Source organism: Cannabis sativa, chromosome 9, assembly GCF_029168945.1.
Source record: "Cannabis sativa cultivar Pink pepper isolate KNU-18-1 chromosome 9, ASM2916894v1, whole genome shotgun sequence".
In the NCBI taxonomy this organism is placed as follows: Eukaryota; Viridiplantae; Streptophyta; class Magnoliopsida; order Rosales; family Cannabaceae; genus Cannabis; species Cannabis sativa.
Genome location: NC_083609.1, coordinates 7,911,790 through 7,931,662, shown reverse-complemented (window position 1 = coordinate 7,931,662; position 19,873 = coordinate 7,911,790). Strand labels below are relative to the sequence as shown.

Sequence of the window (19,873 nt, the reverse complement as noted above, 5' to 3'; positions counted from 1 at the left end):
AAAAAAAAATAAATACTAACCTCATCACATTAATCATTAGTGAGAATAGAGGTAAAAAAAAATTACTACCCAAAAATTTAAAGAAAGAGAAAGAGTAAGTTCTTTTTTCTGTTAACATCCATTTATATATGATATATGTTAGTTGTCCTTAGTCCACTATTATCTCCATTAATTAGAACTCAAGTAAAGTGTGTATGCATGGCACCAAATCATAGAGTGGGGCGGTGATGATTTATTTATTTATTTAGGCATTATGTCTATTGTGTGTCGTTATATGTGTGCTTGGTCCCAACAAAAACTCAAAGCTGTAGAAATGAAACTTTTGTTTTGGATTAATAATGTCCTACAATACAAAAAATGATGTACTACTCATCGCCCATAGCCCACTCAGTTTAAACCATCTTTATCTTATTGCAAACATCTTTATTATTAGTGTTGTATTATTTGTAATAAGTAATATAATAAATGGGAGATCACCAACTTTGTCACACAGTACTTAAATATTGCTAATTGTTTGGAATAATTAGATAAAGAACCATATTTTATAAGAAAAATTACAATTTTTTAAGTTTAACAATTTTTTTTACATTTTTACGGTTTTCCGTAAAAACAACACGCAAACAACAAGAAAACTATATAAATGTAACATGAAAATAAAAATAAAAACTAACACACATATAACAAAAAATCAACAACAAATTAACATAAATACAACATAAAAAAGACCATATTTTCTGTAAATAAAATCAAAAAATTCTTAAAAATATTCAAAATCCGTGAAACTGTATTTTTATAATTTTTTATTATTTTTGTGTATTTGTGAAATTTAGCCTAATTATTTTGTGGGCCGTAATTTCTCAAAAGTCTCTCGAGTCTTTAATTCTAGTAGAAATTAAATTACACAATATAGTAAAAAAGTTTAGGAGTTTACTTTTTTATGGTATAAATAAATAATATTATGGGATTATGTATTTTTTTTTTTTTTACATTTATATAGGATTTTTTATACCATATTTTTGTAAAAAAAGATAGAAATCTAATATTTGTAAAACAATAATAAATTTCATCGGAAAAGTCACCGGTATTGAAAAAGTCACCGAAAAAATTAGTGTTGTCGGAAAAGTTGTCAGAAAAGTTACCGTCGCCAAAAAAGTTGTTAGAAAAGTCACTGTTGTCGAAAAAAGTCACTGAAAAAGTCATCGGAAGTAGATGTCTCAGATATAAACAAAAATAGAACCAGTTCTATAACATAATGAATAAAAATAAATAACACAAAATAACTCAAACTGGTTATAATTAAAATATATCCGATTCTGTAATATAATGAATAAAAATAAATAACACAAAATAACTTAAACAAGTTATAATTAAAATAGAACCGATTTTATAACAATGTTATAATGAATAAAAACAATAACACGAAATAACTCAAACCAATCATAACTAAAATAGAATCAGTTATATAACATAATGAATGAGTATTTTTGGAGTAAATATAGTATGTGTATAATTATTTGGTGAGTTGGAATTAGAAATGACAATTTGTGCCATTTTCGCGGGTCGGATCGGGCCCCAGCACGACGGGGCGACTTTGGCCTGAATGATTCGGACATTTATCGGGCTCACAACCCGACCCGGCCCGGTACATATTATTTTGGGCCAGTCTGAACTCGTTTGCAATCAGATTGAATCGACTCCCTCGTGATGATTTAATCCGATCCCTAATACAACTCAAACTCCTCCTCATCGGAGGAGGAGGACGGCACCATGTCATGATCTCTCTCGTCGTTCTCCACTCTCCCAATCCCATTCGCTGCCGCAAAAGACATCGTCCTCACCGATTAATTAAACAATGAATTTCTGTCACCGACTTTTATATACAGTAGAACCTCTATTTAAGAATACTCTATTCAAGAATAACCTCTAATTTGTTATAAAAAAATCAAGTCCCAATTTGGGCTAGTTATAAATAAGAATAACCTCTAAATTGTAATTAGTTATACTTTTTCAAAGTCCCATATTAATAAAGTATACCTCTATATAAGAATAATTACATCTTTTTAAAATATATACATATATTTTGTAAATTTATTTACATAAAATTAATAATTTTATTTCAAATTGTAATATATGTATCAACATTATATTTACTTTAAAACAATTCTATTATAATATAGTATTAATAATTATTTATTGTTATTATTGTTACATTGATATTTTTTGGTATTTTGATTTTTTTTCTAGTGTAACTCTATTTAATTATAACCTCTCAATTAGAATATAATTTGCTTAGTCCCAAGTGTATTCTTGAATAGAGGTTCTACTATATATATATATATATGTATATGTACTTGTGTTAACATATGGTCTCTGTTTTTTTTCTTCAGGGTTGTTTGCTAAATTGAATAATATATGGTCTCTCATTTTTTTTTTTTAATTTTTGTCTCTAAGACTCGGGTAGCTTTCAGTATATAACTATATAATTTTTCTTCTGTCATCATGCCAAGTTTGGTGAGCAATAAATTTAACAACAAAATTTTTACTTGCTATTTTACTCTCTCCATTATAGTCACTTTTACTTGTTATCCAACATGTCATTGGTATATTCTGGGATAAAGGGTACTCTTTAGTTTAAAAATGGTATCTCCAACTCTTAACCCTGTTCTTGAATAATCTTTATTCTTTAGTATAAATGGTGCATATTGTTTTCTTATTCATTTTAGCCTATTTTTGCTGGTTTTTAAATTGAAAGAACTTTTTCTATTTGGGTTGGTGACTGAAAACTTTTATGTTGGGGATAACAAGGAATGGTGGTTAAGAGTGTTGATGTGATGAGGGGTGGGAATTTTACATGGTATACTAGCTTTTGCTATTTTTTTATAAAAATACTCCCAGTCGGTATTTTTTACTTGTTTACTGTGTTTTTTTTTTAAGTTTCATACTGCAGTATACTGTGTTAAGTTTTCACTGGTGTTCTAGTAGTATTTTTTAGTTGTTCTACTGTTGTTTTGAGTTGTTCTGTTTTGTGTTTTACTGGTATTTTTGAAAACTTTTTCGTGTGATAATATTTTTGTAAAAGTTAACCTAAATTCCAGTATTTTTGTAAGTTTCCCTGAGAGAATTTATAATATGTTTTGCTGATTTTTTATTTTTTTTTTTTTTTTTAAAAAAAAATAGATCGGGCCTACCCGGTCCGATTATTTTGGGTCAGGCCTGACCCACTAAGATGGAGAAAGTAGGCGGGGCCGGACCGGGTCAAAATATAATTTTTTGATCTTGATCATAAATAAGATTATATTGAAATTAAATTTATTTATAGCGTAAAACTCTAACAGTTTCTAAATGGCGTAGCACACCATCAACTTCCCTACAACCGTCTTATTTTGGATTAATTGGACAGCTTTTAGGCAATCAAATTCAATGTTAAACCTTGGTAATGCTCATTGAATTCTTGCTTGTAAACTATCATGAATCACCAACAGCTCCACTTACAATGGTTGATATTCATGCTAGAGTAGATGAAGCAAACACTACCTGCCCCTCTCAATTTCGAATAACAGAAGTCACACCAGATCAGCTCATACCTCACCTCACACTAACATCTTTTCAATGCCTCAAAAGCTAGTGGAATCCAAACCGCAGCAACCCTTTGATGCTCCCTTTCTTTAAGCCCAATCAATCATCTCCTCTGCCTGTGGTGGGTAACCCCTTATTTAGTATTATTACTAACAAACCAAATATTTCATGATAGAACCAAAAAAATACTCAAACATAGTTTGATCCCATGACTTTGATAATCTCATTAGAAAAAATAGTACATCTTCTCCTCCACATGTTGTACTTGTTTCTTTAATCCACATAGCTTCCATACAGCTCAGTTTGCCTTGCAACCCCACAATGCATGAAACACATTTTCTATTAGCAAGGGCCAGTTGAGCACAACTCTGTTCAAACACCTTAATTAGCAAGGGCCAAATAGGTATGAAACCAAAAATGAGTCATCTTCCATACAAAACAAAGTGCTTTACCTTTAGTGGTATTTTTAGCTTCCACGACTTTTCCACCATGCCAACACATGATGATCGTCAAATTGATCTACCTTTATTATTGTATTATTAATTAACTGAATATATATTCTCTATTTTTACTATAATACCAAAGAATCTTATCTTTGAGCTCCCATCTTGTACTTGGTATTTGCAATATTATTTGAGTATCCTCAACACTAAAAATAACACAATAATTTATTCAAAAAAAAAAAAATAACACAATAATCATCCCACATTCCATTCTGTTGCTTATAACATAAAATTGTTCAAGAATAATTGGTCTATAATTTCTTTTAAAGCGCGAAGCCTTGACAACCATCCAAAATGATCTTCTTACCCCCAAACCTACCTCCAACACTCTCACATTTACACTAGCTAATATATTTTCTTAGTTTGCTTCGATGAACCTCACCAAAATCTTACTGGATAATATTAATTATATTTTGGGTAAATAACATTTTGGACCCTGTGTTTTGCAAAAGTTACTAATTGGATCCTATGTTTTGTTAAATGACAAAATGGACCCTGTATTTTCTAAAATAGTACAAATAGGACCCTGAATTGATTTTTAAAGTTTAATTATAATTCGATCTAAAAGTGCTATGACAAAACTGTTTACATTTTTTGTATCTGTTCGTATTAGGAATTATCTTCAAGTTGGTTGTATTAAAAAAAAATTGTCTAAAATTAAGCTCAGGGCCATATTTTTACCATTTTAGAAAATATAGGGTCAATTTTGTCATTTAACAAAATACAGGGTCCAATCTGTAACTTTTGCAAAATACATGGTCCAAAATGGTATTTACCCTTATATTTTTTGATAAATGAAAGAAACTCATCATAATTGTGAATCTAACAAATAAATTTAGAATCATACTTTTTTTCCCTTTATTCGTGACCACATTCACTTAATACATCATGCTATTTCTTAATATACAAATTTCTTTTACTACAAGCTCTTGAACTAAATAAATAAATAAACTACAAAAATAACTAAATGTATAATCCAAATTGATTAGTGAATATACTATTACAAATATCATCAGAGTTAGACATGTACACTACATGTATTAATTAGTCTTACATTAGAGAACAAGCATTTGGATTCTCGTCGTTGAACATCATCATAAGCGTTTCAGTGTCATTGCAATTATTATGATAATTATTAAAATATAAATTATTATTATTATTATTACCCTCTTCTTCTTTTGGTGTCTCCAAACGACAATCTAATAATGATTTATTATTGTCGTTTTTAAGAATAATCTCTACTTTCTTCCCTGTTTTCTTTCTCAATTTCTTCAAAACTTTTTGTGGGTCAATTTTTCCTGTCACAACTACTCTGTGCTTGTTCATGTCTGTCATATACTTCTCCACACCTATATATAATAATAATAATCAAATTAATAATCATATATATTTTAAAAAAGAAGAAGAATAATGATATGGTAAAATTTTTATCACCTTTAAATTTGGAGATAGTTTTGGCAACGGTTCTTTCACATGCATTACAATACATTGAGACTGAGAATTCTGCAACTACTTTCTGAATCATTACATTTATATGAATTAGAAGATATTCAGTTATTATTATATAATGTAATACATAATAATTAATAAAAAAAAATGTTTGTACGTACTTACATTTCATAAAATAATATATAATAGTAATCTGAAATGAGAAATGATTAACTTACTTTGGTTTGCTCTTGAGCTTTTTTCTTGTCCATATTAGAAATTTAAATCTTTGTGTGATTATCTTGACAAAACGATAATGGGCTTATTACATGTTATACTGTAATAATTAATATATTTAATCTAACTACTTTTAATTTAGAACAAGAAAAAGGGTTTTCTAATATTTCATGGTAAAATTAGTAAATAAATACACATTAATATTAGTTGTAATTACCAGAAGCCACCTATTATTATCGGTTATTTATGAATATGGTTTTGTAATTAGGTGTAGATAGATATATTTGTTAAAAATACTAGATTTATGTTAGGTGCAACCTAATATTTAATTTTATTTTAAATTATGTATTTTGATTTTTAAATAGCATATGTAATTTTACTATTTTAGAATAAACTATGTTTTTTAATAATAAAATTATAATGCTTGATTATATAGAATGCTAATAGAAGAAAATACAATATAGTAATGTAAAAAATAAAATTTAAGAAAATATTGTGTAAAATTTTCTATGTATATAAAAATAAAGTGAAGGCTAAAAATATATATTAACCACTAAAATTGTAATTTATTGTGACTTAAATTTATTTTTAATCACAATATTTATTGTGATTAAACTAAATTTTGTATTTAAATATTATATTTTAGTAACAATTGACTTTTATTGTGGGATTAAAATCACATTTAGTCACAAAAATTTATATTGTGACTAAAGTATGTGAATGTTAGTTAAGTTGTGAATATAAATTTAAATGTATTGCACAAAAATTTTGTATTTAAATATTATATTTTAGTAACAATTGACTTTTATTGTGGGATTAAAATCACATTTAGTCACAAAAATTTATATTGTGACTAAAGTATGTGAATGTTAGTTAAGTTGTGAATATAAATTTAAATGTATTGCACATATATACCGTCTTGTAGGGAATTTTTTTTGTTCATATAATAAAGTGTAATTTACAGCATAAATATTTAAGTTTAACTTTCAGTTGTAAATAAATACTTAAGTTTAATTTTTGGCAGTAATAATACATAAGTTATATTTCTGGAACTCTGTAAGTACCTAACCGTTAAATGTTAAGCCATTATATCCATTTGTTATTTTCTTATTGGTATATTTAAACTAATTTTTTTAAAATAATAAAAATTTAATGACTTGGACTAATTAGGGATCGCCATGAAAATTTATTTAACCAGGTACTTACAGAAATTTTAAAATTATAACTTTTTTTTTGAAATTTTAAAATTATAACTTAGGTATTATTACCACAAAAAATAAACTTAAGTATTTATTTACAATTAAAAATTAACCTTAGTTATTTATACCGTAAATTACTATATAATAAAATTCTCTCATAATAAAATTATTAAAAAAGCTTCCAAATGAGATTTTAAGTATTATTAAATTATGTGAATAAAATTTTGATTTGTTTTTAATAGTGGAATAAAAATCTTTAATTTAATTCGTATCCAATACAACTTTTCAAAGTCAAATTAATATAAAATAATCTAAAATAAACACTAAATTTTTCTTCTTAGCTTTCTCCAAATCTATAACTTCTTTCTCAATCTCACTTTTTGGTCCTCTAAATTACATTAAATTAATATATACATGTTATTCCGAAATTAAAAAAACAATGAAATTGGAACGAATTACTGATAGAATAATCTGGCTAAGTCGCGGACAATGTCGCTTTCTTTAAGACGTTTAGCGGCTTTACCCAAAGTGTGCACGGCAGTCTAGCAACCACGACATTCTCAGGATAAAACAACCTCTGTATACGTACGATACATTCTGCACCGAATTGTATCGCTCTATAACACCCTAATTAATAAATGTATTTTTGATTAATAGATATAAAAAAGAGGTATTTTTCAACTTATCTCAATTAAACATGAGATTATTTCACAAATACACAAAAACAACAAAAAATGACAAAAATACGGTTTTGCAGATTTTTAAATATTTTTACGATTTTTTTGATTTTATTTACAGAAAATACAGTTTTTTTATGTTGTACTCTTGTTAATTTATTTTTGATTTTTTATTATTTGTATGTTATTTTTTGTTTTTGTTTCGACGTTGTTTAGATGTTATTTTTATGTAATTTTTTTTTATTGTTTTCGTGTTACTTTTCTGAAAAATCGTAAATATGTAAAAAAAAATTTCGTAAAAGTAAAAATATAATTTTTTTTATAAAAAATAGTGCCTTATATAATTATGAGGTAAGTTGAAAAATACCACTATCAAATTTACCTCTAATTTTATATTTAATTGAAACATACATCTTTTTATATGTATTGTACCTAAAATACCCTGACATAAGAGAGTCACATGGAAAATATCTTGAAGTGATAGGGGCAAAATTAGTATAATGTTTTAAAAAAAAAGGTAAAAATGATAGACTTTAAAAAAGAGGGTAAAAATAAAAGAGGACAATATAAAAAAGGTATAGAGTGTAATTTCCTCTATAATTATTCCGTCAAACATCCCTTTGCCATTGGGGGTAAGTTGAAAATACTCTTTTTATTAATCAATTAATCAAATTTACTTCTAATTTTATATTTATTTGAAACATACCTCTTTTTATATGTATTGTACTCGAAATATTCTAACATAAGAGAGTCACATGGAGAGTAACTTGAAGTGATAGGGAAAAAATTAGTACAATGTTTTAAAAAAGAGGTAAAAATGATATATTTTAAAAAAAAGGACAATATAAAAAGGGGGTAAGTTGAAAAATGCCTCTTTTATTCATCAATTAATCAAATTTACCTCTAATTTTATATTTATTTGAAACATACCTCTTTTTATATGTATTATACCCAAAATACCCTTACTTAAGAGAATCACATGGAGAGTATCTTGAAGTGACAGGGGCAAAATTGGTACAATGTTTAAAAAAAGAGGTAAAAATGATAGATTTTAAAAAAGAAGGTAAAAATAAAAGAGGACAATATAAAAAGGGTAAAGAGTGTAATTTTCTCTATAAAAAGGGTATAGAGTGTAATTTCCTCTTCCCTCCCGTTGATGCTGAGATGGGCCTTCTTTGCTAAATAAGGCCCACATAAGGAGCTGATTCAGGTGTAGAGTGAAGTGTGAGACCACAAAAATAACCGTAGTGTGCCGTTCCACTGAATACTTTCCATCTTTCTTCTTCTTCTCCCTAAACCCTGATTTCACAGTCCGTACTTGGGCTTTAAGTCCCTCCCTCATACACAGACCCCCCAACCCGAGTTAACTCATACACTACACTCACACTGGACTCGGTCCTCGGAAAGCCATGAAATCCGTGCTGATTGCTCGTAGACTCTCTAGGTTTTTCAAATCTCCGATTTTTCTCAACTCTGATCGCTTCATCGCTCCTAATGTTCAAATCTCCGAAGCTCTATACACTTCTCTTCAATGGCGGAACAACATCAGCTTCTGTGCTCATTCACCCTTATTCAATGGTACCTTCTGAAATTCTCGTTGCCCGTTTCTTTTTTTTATTACAATAAATCCATTTGCTTGCTGAGAAGTGAAATTCCGAAAATGATATTGAGTTTGTCAAGAACATTTTTTTTTTTCAATTAATTTTTACACATTGAATTGCATTGGGTTGCTCGTAAAAGTAAATAAAATTTCGATCTTTTAAGTATTTTTTTGATGGGTTGTTTTAGCTTTAGAAAGTTGGGTGCTTTTTAAATTTATAAGGGAATACTAGAGCTGTGTTCTTTTAAGGGATAATTCTCAAGTAGTTTGCCACCAACACTTGAATTCGATATGAACAAATGAAAAGATTTGTGAATGAGGTTGACATGTTGCACTTGCAGGCACTCACTCAGAAATAGAACAATGTGCATTGTCTAAGAGGACGCTGCCACGAGCAAATTTTTCATCAAAAGCAAGTATTGTTGAAGGCAGTCCCACAGGTTGTTGATTTTCTTGACCCAAATGAAATTGGCATTTGTTTTTCAAGTTCTTGTAGTGAGTTTTGCTTTGCTATTTGGAATGCAGAGGCTGTGAAGGAGCTCTATGATCAAATTATCCAATCCGTGGCTGTTAAACGAACAATGTCTCCAAATGCTTGGTTATGGTCTTTGATAGAAAATTGTAAAAACCATGATGATGTCAAGCTTCTTTTTGATGCTTTGGAGAACCTCCGAAGATTTGTTAGTTTATCTTTTCACAGCTTTAGAGTGATCTCAACTTCATGTATTTGATAATGTAGTATGAATTTCATTCTTTTGATTGTTCTATGCTTTGGTTTTGGTTGCAGAGAATGTCGAATCTTAGAATTCCTGATAATTTTAATTCTAATCTCTGCCGAGAAGTTACCAAAACATGTGCACGTGTAGGGGCCCTTGACTTCGGTAAGCCATTCAAATGTGTTTCCAAAAGTGTTTTCTCTTAGTTATCTGATTTTACAAAATTTATATAGTTAGACTGACTTTCTTGCATTTTGGTGCTACACTTTTTTTTAATAAGTGGGTTCTGCTGGATGTATGTCCATTAAAATGATTTATTTTATATTTTCAGGTAAGAGAGCCTTGCGGAAGCATAATGTACATGGATTAACTCCTAGTATTGGATCTGCCCACCAGTTACTGGTGATGCATTTAACTTTTCTATGTTGGTTTTAACATTTGACTAGTTGCTTTGCTAGTCTAGCTTCTGGCATTTGTATTTACAGATGCTTTGCTGTAATATGACTGTAGTTGTATGCCAAGGAGAACAATGATGCTAAACTTATGGTCGAAATAATGGAACTTCTAGAGAAGAATGACTTACCATTACAACCTGGTACAGCAGATATTGTTTTCGGGTAAGCAGGATAGTCTATACCCTTATATAAAAGTTAAAAAGAGTTTATTCATAAGAGTTTACAGTAGTTGTGCAAAATACTCATCTTTGAGTGAAATTTAAATTAGCTGAACCTTGAAAATAGTCTTTTCTGTAAATTTCTCTTTGGTCTGTAAACTATTATTCTCTTGGAGTGCTGAATCCAATACATCATTGATGTAGGTTTAAACCCTCATTTCTCCTGGATTTGTATGTATAGTTGCATGTGAGCATTTCTATAAGTATGTTATACTTTGTTTTTCAACAAGAATATGTATCTACATCTTAACCTGTGTTGGTACTGATTTCCGAGTCCTGTCAGATTCAAGATCTGTTTCTAAATACTTTACTGGCCACTGTCATTGTACTATTCAGTGTTCTGTTTTCCTCAAAATGCTTTAACGAGGTTCTCTTTGTGATATTATTTTGAATTTGAATTAAACTGTTACTTTGCAGCATTTGTTACAACACTGATAATTGGTCATTGATGACCAAATATTCAAAAAAGTTTATCAAGGCAGGAGTCAAGCTACGACAAACCTCTTTTGATGTGTTGATGGAGTTTGCTTCTAAAATAGGTCACCCTGAACCCCCTTTTGCTATGTTATTTCTGATATATCTACTTACCATTTCTTTAGCTATCTTATTTTTTTTGTTTTGAAGTTTTTCAACTGTTTCCGTTTGTAGGAGATGTTGAATCACTACGGATAATTGAGAAGTCGAGATCTGAGTCTATGAAGAATCATACTCTTTCAACCGGATTTTCATGCGCTAAGGTAACTTGCATGTTCATAGTGACATTTAAGAATTAACTGTTTTGAATTGTGAGATGGAGTGGAAGGCACTTCCGAAGAAGTAGTAAATTATATATAAAATAGTTGCTTTAAAAGTTTATACACTCAAAAAAACAGTTTATACAGTCTATCAAGTTTAAAGATTATACAAAGAAATAGTGAAATAATAATTCTGATGTCTGCCCATGTGATGTAAGCTTACATTTAGCATTTGTGTTTTCAGGGGTGTCTTTTAGAACACAAGCCGGAGGCTGCTGCTACCATCATTCAAGTCCTAAACCAGGTGAGGTGTTCACTAATGAGAAGCTGACAATGAAGCTAACCTTTTTGCTTAAATGAAGCAAGTTTCCTCTACTTTCTTTAAGAAAACATAACATTAATATGCGTATACTTGACAGTTGTGGACTAATATCATCATTCGTAAGAGACTGTACAATTACTAATTGTTGACACCGATTTATGTAATCCAGGATCTACCAGAGGCAAAAAAGTCAAGTATCATGGTTGAACTACAAAAACTGGTAACTGAGTGGCCCGTGGAGGTTATCAAGCGCCAAAAGGAAGAGACCAAGAAGGTAGCTAGTTATGTTTGAGTTCTGAAAATCTTTCGAATGATTATATGATTGTGTGTTTCCGAACATAAGCCTGATTAACCAAACATAATGTTGTTTTCTGATTCTCAGGAATTAGCTGCGTCTTTGCAAACTGATATTCCTGCCATGATCAATGCGCTCATTAACATGGGTTTAGAAGCTAGTGTAAACATGGAAGACCTCACTGGCAAAGAAGGTATTCCTAGTTAAAGCTCCTGAGGTAGATCATGATTAAAGCTCTCTTCATTGGTCATCCATAGAAGAAACATACACTATAGGTGTACCATCCCCCATCAGAGCCCCTTCGGAGCATAAGAAATTTTTCTTTATTACTTTTTTGGATGTAATACATTCCATTCAGCAAATTTTGGTTGTCTTCTAATTTTTGATACGTTTACAATGTACAAATCTATAATAATAGACCCTAATTGTCATTTTGGTTGGTTTGCCATTTAAACGTGAACTGAAATGAAGATTGATTTGGGATTAAGCTAAAAGATGAAAGCTATTTCTTGTTTGTAACATGTCATTAATGAACATATGTATATGTATGGTAAGCTCTCTTTCTCCCCATTCTCTTATTTGAGTAAAAAAAGGTATCTTAATTAGGGGTGTTTATTCATCACATCTTATATTTTCAGGTCTATTTAGATCATTCAATTATATATTAGATGTTATATTTTAACATCCGATTCAATTAATTTCAATCATTCAATGGATTCAACATTCATTGAATGTTGGATTGGATCGGTTCTATCCATTGAATATATTTCATATATATTTATTACTGTTTACCCAATATATTAGACTTAGTATTTTTTAGATTTGATCAAATTCATTTAATATTTTAGATTCAGTATTTATTAGATTGGATTGGATCTATCCATTTTTTTAAAAAAAGAGTAAAATTTTAATGTTAATTTTCATATTTGTGGTGATGGTATAGTGTATTTGTGGTGGTTGTAATTTTTACATAACTAACTCAACCGTTTTTACTAATAACTGATTCTTGGTTAATTTTTTATGTCTAACAATTGGTTTCTAATTGTTGAGACATCAGTTTTATTTGTTACAATATGACCTGATTTTTAGGTAGCAGACACTTATTTGGGTTATACTTATTTAATTAGAGCTCTCAAGTCATTTTCGAGGTGAAGTCTTAAAGTTTTTAGGGCCAATTTGACATAATTCTGCTATAGGGAAAAATAATTGTAGCTGTACTGTGATGAATTGAGTATTTGATAAATTATAAATTTTAAAATACTATGAGTTGTTAGGATCTATTATAAAAATAACGATAATTTATAATCTAATTCATTGTAATCACAAATATATATATATGTAAAATTTATTTCATATAATATAATATTTATATTTTATATTATTTTCTTTTCAAAGTATAAATTTATATACATTTGATAAAAATAATTTATAGTATTTTTAAATTATATTTTATTAAATGTGAAGAAAACTTAAGTATATAAAAATTTTTTTAAGTTAGAATATGTGGTTTGATAATATTAAATTAAAAATATAAAATATTTTTTTATAAAAAGTAAGAGATTTAATTTTAATTATTATTTATTTTATTATAATTTATTTATTTTAAATATTTTTTATTTTTTTTATTAATATATAATAAATAAGAAAGGGAAATTTGAAAAACTATCCATAAAAATTTCTAAAATTATTTCCCTAAATCTATACCTATTAAAATTGCCCATATATGACTCCATTTCATTTTTCCCCATAATACCCCCCCCCCCATTTGAAAAACAAATCCCAATCAAAAATCAAAAATTCTCTCCCTCTCAGTGACCACGCAACACCACGCCGCCCTACCACGCCCGGCCACCGACGACCACCCAACACCACCGACAGCAGCCTCCGACCACCGTCTGACCACGCACAACCCAGCCCAGCCCCCCTCTCTCCCAATCGGACCCAGCCCCATCTCTCTTCCTCTCTTTCAAACTGAAAAAAAAAAGAACTCAGGGGTCCGATGGTCGGACCATGGGTCCGATAGGGGTCCGAACCATCGAACCCATCGGACCCATGGTCCGACCATCGGACCCCTGGGTTCTTTTTTTTTTTTCGATTTGAAAGAGAGGAAGAAAGATGGTGGCTGGGTCCGATTGGGCCGATGGTCAGACCATGGGTCCGATGGTTCGGACACCTATCGGACCCATGGTCCGACCATCGGACCCCTGGGTTCTTTTTTTTTTTTTCAGTTTGAAAGAGAGGAAGAGAGATGGGGCTGGGTCCGATTGGGAGAGAGGGGGGCTGGGCTGGGTTGTGCGTGGTCGGAGGCTGCTGTCGGTGGTGGTGGGTGGTCGTCGGTGGCCGGGCGTGGTAGGGCGGCGTGGTGTTGCGTGGTCACCGAGAGGGAGAGAGAGAGAATTTTTTATTTTTGTTTGGGATTTGTTTTTCAAATGGGAGGGGTATTATGGGGAAAAATCAAATGGAGTCATATATGGGCAATTTTAATAGGTATAGATTTAGGGAAATAATTTTAGAGATTTTTATGGATAGTTTTTCAAATTTCCCATAAGAAAATATAGTTTTATAAATAAATTTATTATAATTTTTTAATTAATTTTTTTTTAAAAATTGGGTTGTACCAATTTCAATTTTTAACTGTAACTTCTTTATAAATTCTTCAAAAAATTATTTTTTGATTGTTTATTAAAGGGTAAATAGCGGCATAAGTACCTAAAGTTTTAAGTTCGTAAGTGACATAATTCTATGTTTATTTTTAGCGGCATAAGTAACCAATTTTTGTAAAACTGTAATTTTTCTCTAATTTCGTCAGCACAAACCCTGTTATTACTGACAAAACTGAAGAAAAATTACAGTTTTACAAACATTAGGTACTTATGCCGCTAAAAATAAACATTGAATTTATGTCCCTTACAAACTTAAAATTTGGATACTTATGCTGCTATTTACCCTTTATTAAATACAATTTTATCACAATTTTTTTTAAAAATATTTTTTTAGCTTTTTCAAAAGTTATGACAAACTGCTTTTTTAAAAGATTTAAAGTTGGGATTGGGATATGAAAAACACATTGAGAGATTTTGTAAGGGTAGCAAGTAAGAGAGAGAAGAGTTGTGAGTTTGTCTTGAAGATCAAGAACTCGAGCTGTAGCAAGTGAGAGAGAGAAGAGTTCTTGCTCGAGTGAGTCTATGCATGGGTTGTAGAATTACAGTAGTATTATTTAGAGAACTTGAGATTAGAAGCCTTGGAGTTTGATCTTTAGTAAATATGAAGTATTAGTTACGATTTTTCTATATGGTTGTTAGAGGTTTTATTTTTCGTTTGTTTGTAAGAATTATGAGATTCTATCTTAGAACCAATTGGTAATGATAGGACTAAGTCCATTAATCTTATATTCTATTGTCTTTCTACGAATTAGTAACGTGAACTTTCTAACAGCGACATATCCATTCTAACTGGACTAGTTGCGCTCATAAGAGGAAAAGGAACTATTGTGGCTCACAAATCACAATTATACAATCTCACCAACAATTCTCCAGATTTCTATCAACTCATGTTGCCTTTAGGCAAATAAATTATTGATGTATTAAAATTGGTTTTCGTATTTATTAAAAAAAAATGGTTTTGGTATTATCTTTCATTAATTCCCAAGAGTTCATTTTACAAATTTGGACCATTTGCAATGGCAATGATTTGGGTCTCAGACACTTTACCAGCAGTACAAATATAGGTCCTTTAATTTTTCAGAACTGTTCGTATACTGGTAGAATGGTACTTTTTTTTACTATGCTATAATTAAAAAGGGAAATAAAAACAAAATAAGAAAGATTCAGCTTGAGGCTCAACCTCACATGGCCTTGAGAATATTGAATCCATTAACTCCTGTCATTAGCCTGTTTTTGTTAATATGAACAAGTTCTTTTGTTAAGTAATTTCTTGTCACTGTCCTAAGAACCACACTCCACAAAGATTCATATCCCTATATACCCTTAAAATTCAAACTCTATAACATCAAAATGTCTCTCTTAATCTCCTCTACAATATTGCTTCCATTACCATTCACAAAAGCTGTGACAGTAATAGTCAATTGGGTATGGTGGACTACAACATTTCCAGCCAAAACTTCAACCAAGTGCTTATGGAATACCATGAAAATTTGAGTCACTAAACCCTGTCGTTTTAGGCTCTGTATTGCAAACAAGGCAATGTTACCAGATAATGTAACAGTCACAGATAAATTTCTGGTACTACTACTTGTACATGGCAAAATCAGCTTCCCTTTTTCTGCCATTGATCTTGAGGAGGAAGAAGAAGAAGAGGATTCCTTGAGCTTTTCCAAGATTTTCTTCTTCTCTTCAAGGTATTTTATGTACTCAGTTGCTGCATGAAGAACCTTATCCTTTGAAGCCTGAACAAAACAATTAAATTAAAATGAGAAAAATATGAAAACAGAATATGCAAAAATGGTGAGAAGTTCTTGGCATTGTGATTATTAATATCAAATTTAGTATTGCAAACAAACTAAATGAAGAGAAGAGAAGATAACCCATTAATCAAAATCGCTTACAAATCAACAAAATCTCTTTTTCTTTCTGATCAAGTAACACCCAATAAAAAAATATTAGAGAAGATTGTAGAAGTACCTATTACTCATTGCATATTCAAATGAAATCAAATTAAATTCAAAAGAAGAAAATAGAGAAAACCCAATTGAGAAAATAGAGTCCAATGCTTGAAAAGATAGTATAAGGAAAGGAAAATTAACCTTGGGAAGAATACCCGGGACCAAGGATTGAAGAAGATCATAGCTCTCATTCATCTTCATTCTTCTGTCTCTTTCAGGAATTGATTTTGTTCTAGCTCGCTTTTTGGAGGTTGAATCCTGTTGAGCAACAACAATGGCGGAGGATTCAAGTAGTGATGACGGCTTAAAGTGTGACAATGGTGGAATGACAGTGTCACTATAACCTTCCATTATACCCAAAACCAGTTTACTTATTTCTTCTTCTTCGTCCTTCTCGTCTTTAGTCAGCTCTTCTTCTTTAACTTTTCGTTTTCCTTCATTTTCCATTATAAAGAAAAAGAAGAGCTTAAGCTCTCTACATGAGAGAGAGAGAGAGAGAGAGAGAGAGAGAGAGAGAGAGAGAGAGAGAGAGAGAGGAAGGGGTTGTTGTGATTGGTTTTAAGGAAATTGTTATAATTTGGTCTGAAGCAGAGATTTTGTTGCAGAGCCAAGTAGAGATGTGCTGCTTTTGTACCTCCAAAACCAACAATATGGTTTTGATTCTCTCTGATTTTTCATCATCACTTAACTCCCTCTCTCTCTCTCTCTCTCTCTCTCTCTCTCTCTCTCTCTCTTTTCCCTCTTCTTTTTCTTTATTATATATAAAAATAATTTTCTTTATATATATTTTCTATTCAAATAAAAATATTGTTATAGGAAAAAAAATACCAAAGTGCCAAAAAAAGAAGAGAAAAACTATAGATAGAAAATGAATTATTTATTAAGATTATTGGGAAAATTCTTTAATAATAGGGTTTAGAATAGAGAAATTAATTCGTTTAAAAAAATAGAGAAATGAATTGTTTTTATTTTTTAGCAAATGGTATTTACATAATAAAAAATAGAAAAAAAATTAAAAGTGAATAGGATTTGGTGTTTGGTTACATAACATATTCCTGGTCATAAAAAATGTATTCGGCCATAGAGGTTAATTGGACCATTGGCCCAATTTTAAGAAATTGTGTTTTGCTAAAATGGGAAAGGGAAAGTAGTAAAATGATATTGAAAATTTGTTAGTTTCCAAAGTCTTTGCTGAATATGTATAGGAGAATCACTTTCACTGTCCTTTCAGCTAAAGCACATGGCCTCTCTCTCTCTCTCTCTCTCTCTCTCTCTCTCTCTCTCTCTCTCTCTCTCTCAAGTGGTAATTTGTGAGACTTGAAAGAAATGAAAAAAAAAAAAATGTAATTCCAGCATTTTGTGTTAAGAGTTTTAAATAGGGAGATAAATCAGGATATTATAAATCAATTGTAAAATAATACAAATATTAAAGAGATTAATTACAACAACACATACATTATATATCTATATAAATATATATGAAAAAAAATAGAAAAAAATGAAGATTACAATGTAATATAGCATATATATATATAGTTATAAGAACATGAAAGATTTGAAAAGAACATTTACTCACAATTTTAAATGTAGAATAGTGAAGTCATCCTGACTTGAATACTTGAATAATGTAATACACTTTTGTTCAAAAATTTATTTTTTCTATCTCTAAGTACTAAGGAATTTTTTAGAAAATAACTTTAAGAATTATCAAGCTAAGAGTTTTCTAACAAATCCGCTTGCCCCAAAATGACCTAGCCCAATAGGAAAATCCTAATTTCAGGGCGCCATATTCTAGGAGCTCAAACTATGTGATTGAATAAATCCTCCTCGTACTATTTTTGGTGATCACACTTAGAATGCACACACATCACATCTTATGATTGTTATATGCACATAAATAAGTGTAAAATTCATTAATAATGAAGATTTGGTAGTTACACCAGATAGAACTCTTCCCAATGTTGGTACAATTTTCAGTATACTTAAAATTTGTGTTTTGTTACTCCTTTCAAACTAAATGAGTATTAATCCAATTCTCAACAACTATAGTATCATAGTTTTGGATTCCATAATTAATTTTGTGTAAAAACTCTCTTATTACACCAAAATGTGACAGTCAAAAAAAGTTACAAAAGCAATTAATTTATAGCTCATTTTTATGTTACAAAGTGTAGGTTAAATAAATCATAAGTTACACAATTTATTTACCAAACATATCATATATATTATTAACATAATAATATATATTGTCACATTTTAATATATTTTATATTATTATAACAATCTCCCACTAGATTAAAATATGTAACACACTTGTAATATTTATTTAATTAATCAAAATATTATATTAAAATTTAACATCCCCCACATTTATTAAATAAATATACACTTGTATAGATGTATTACTTAGATGCATTAGGTAAAACGTCTTTCGACTTGAATTTTACTTTACTGTAATTACCACAAAGTTTAATAAAATTTTAGTTGTCATAGCATTGAGCAACTATTTCTTTAGTAAGAACCGGTGATAACACACACCCTTGCTAATGCTCACTTGAGATCTTATATCTCGATCTTGCACTGTTAATGGCCATGTAAAAAATATTAATTCATGGACTTTCTAGAGTATACTCCTAATGCTCATAAGAGGCAGCACCACCTCTAATCCATATAGGTAGAATTTTAGTGTCTCACCACTCTTAGATATTTCTTAAGCTTAAGTGAGTTTTTTTTTAAGTTTAAGCTCCATTAAAAAATCTTTTGATTTTTCCCGCAATGTTCATTTCAAAGTAGGTGACCAAGTTTAAATGAAGCTTTGCCCTTACTGACAACACACTGTAGACAAATGACCTGACCTAACAAGAAGATCGATGTCTCCACGATTTTTGTGTTCCTTTCCCATCCTAGCTCGCATCGGTCCTACCGCTTATAATCTTTAGCTATCTCTGAACTCTATGATTCATCTAGTGTTGCATATGTCTTCACTTCATTTAGCTTTGGGACCTCAACAATAAGCTTCTCCTTTTCTTCCATACCTCAATGTCGATCTTGAGTGGTTGCTTAAACCAGAATCAGCTGATTCTCTTCAGAACTCACAAGACCAGTCTTCCACTACAAGAATCATGGACTTCAATAAAAGCACTATCACTTGCGCCATTAAGTATTTAATAAAAATAAGAATATCACCATCGACATTTAAGAGTCATCATTGATAAAAATCTATTTTTGTTGGTAAAATAATGAATTAGCTAGTGGTGACATGGACTATTTGTTGGGACTACAATTAAAGTCC

At 30.1% G+C, this 19,873-nt stretch overlaps 3 protein-coding genes across 3 annotated transcripts; 1 reads left to right on the top strand and 2 right to left on the bottom strand.

The window, feature by feature from the left end:
- Positions 1-2,979: 2,979 nt before the first annotated feature.
- Positions 2,980-5,824, bottom strand: LOC115723541 (heavy metal-associated isoprenylated plant protein 19-like). The gene is made up of 2 exons (XM_061103845.1): positions 5,514-5,824; positions 2,980-5,428 (listed from the first exon to the last, which is right to left on the bottom strand). The coding sequence occupies exons 1-2, from the start codon at positions 5,698-5,700 to the stop codon at positions 5,130-5,132; spliced, it is 486 nt and encodes a 161-aa protein (XP_060959828.1). The 5' UTR covers positions 5,701-5,824; the 3' UTR covers positions 2,980-5,129.
- Positions 5,825-8,831: 3,007 nt separating this feature from the next.
- Positions 8,832-12,530, top strand: LOC115723225 (uncharacterized). Its single transcript, XM_030652658.2, has 11 exons — positions 8,832-9,198; positions 9,562-9,660; positions 9,746-9,900; positions 10,008-10,101; positions 10,268-10,338; positions 10,447-10,553; positions 11,027-11,148; positions 11,258-11,346; positions 11,588-11,647; positions 11,835-11,939; positions 12,048-12,530. Exons 1-11 carry the CDS (start codon positions 9,030-9,032, stop codon positions 12,165-12,167), a joined length of 1,191 nt encoding a protein of 396 aa, XP_030508518.2. The 5' UTR covers positions 8,832-9,029; the 3' UTR covers positions 12,168-12,530.
- Positions 12,531-15,785: 3,255 nt separating this feature from the next.
- Positions 15,786-17,699, bottom strand: LOC115723297 (basic helix-loop-helix protein A-like). The gene is made up of 2 exons (XM_030652735.2): positions 16,723-17,699; positions 15,786-16,365 (listed from the first exon to the last, which is right to left on the bottom strand). The coding sequence occupies exons 1-2, from the start codon at positions 17,026-17,028 to the stop codon at positions 15,961-15,963; spliced, it is 711 nt and encodes a 236-aa protein (XP_030508595.2). The 5' UTR covers positions 17,029-17,699; the 3' UTR covers positions 15,786-15,960.
- Between the last annotated feature and the right edge of the window lie 2,174 nt (positions 17,700-19,873).

Coding starts and splice junctions, on each gene's coding strand:
- LOC115723541 (XM_061103845.1), bottom strand. CDS start 5,700: ATGAAATGTAAGTACGTACAAACATTTTTTTTTATTAATTATTATGTA. Junction 5,429..5,513: donor AACTATCTCCAAATTTAAAG/GTGATAAAAATT, acceptor TATTATATATAG/GTGTGGAGAAGTATATGACA.
- LOC115723225 (XM_030652658.2), top strand. CDS start 9,030: ATGAAATCCGTGCTGATTGCTCGTAGACTCTCTAGGTTTTTCAAATCT. Junction 9,661..9,745: donor TGTTGAAGGCAGTCCCACAG/GTTGTTGATTTT, acceptor TTTGGAATGCAG/AGGCTGTGAAGGAGCTCTAT. Junction 9,901..10,007: donor TGGAGAACCTCCGAAGATTT/GTTAGTTTATCT, acceptor TTTTGGTTGCAG/AGAATGTCGAATCTTAGAAT.
- LOC115723297 (XM_030652735.2), bottom strand. CDS start 17,028: ATGGAAAATGAAGGAAAACGAAAAGTTAAAGAAGAAGAGCTGACTAAA. Junction 16,366..16,722: donor TCCCGGGTATTCTTCCCAAG/GTTAATTTTCCT, acceptor TGTTTTGTTCAG/GCTTCAAAGGATAAGGTTCT.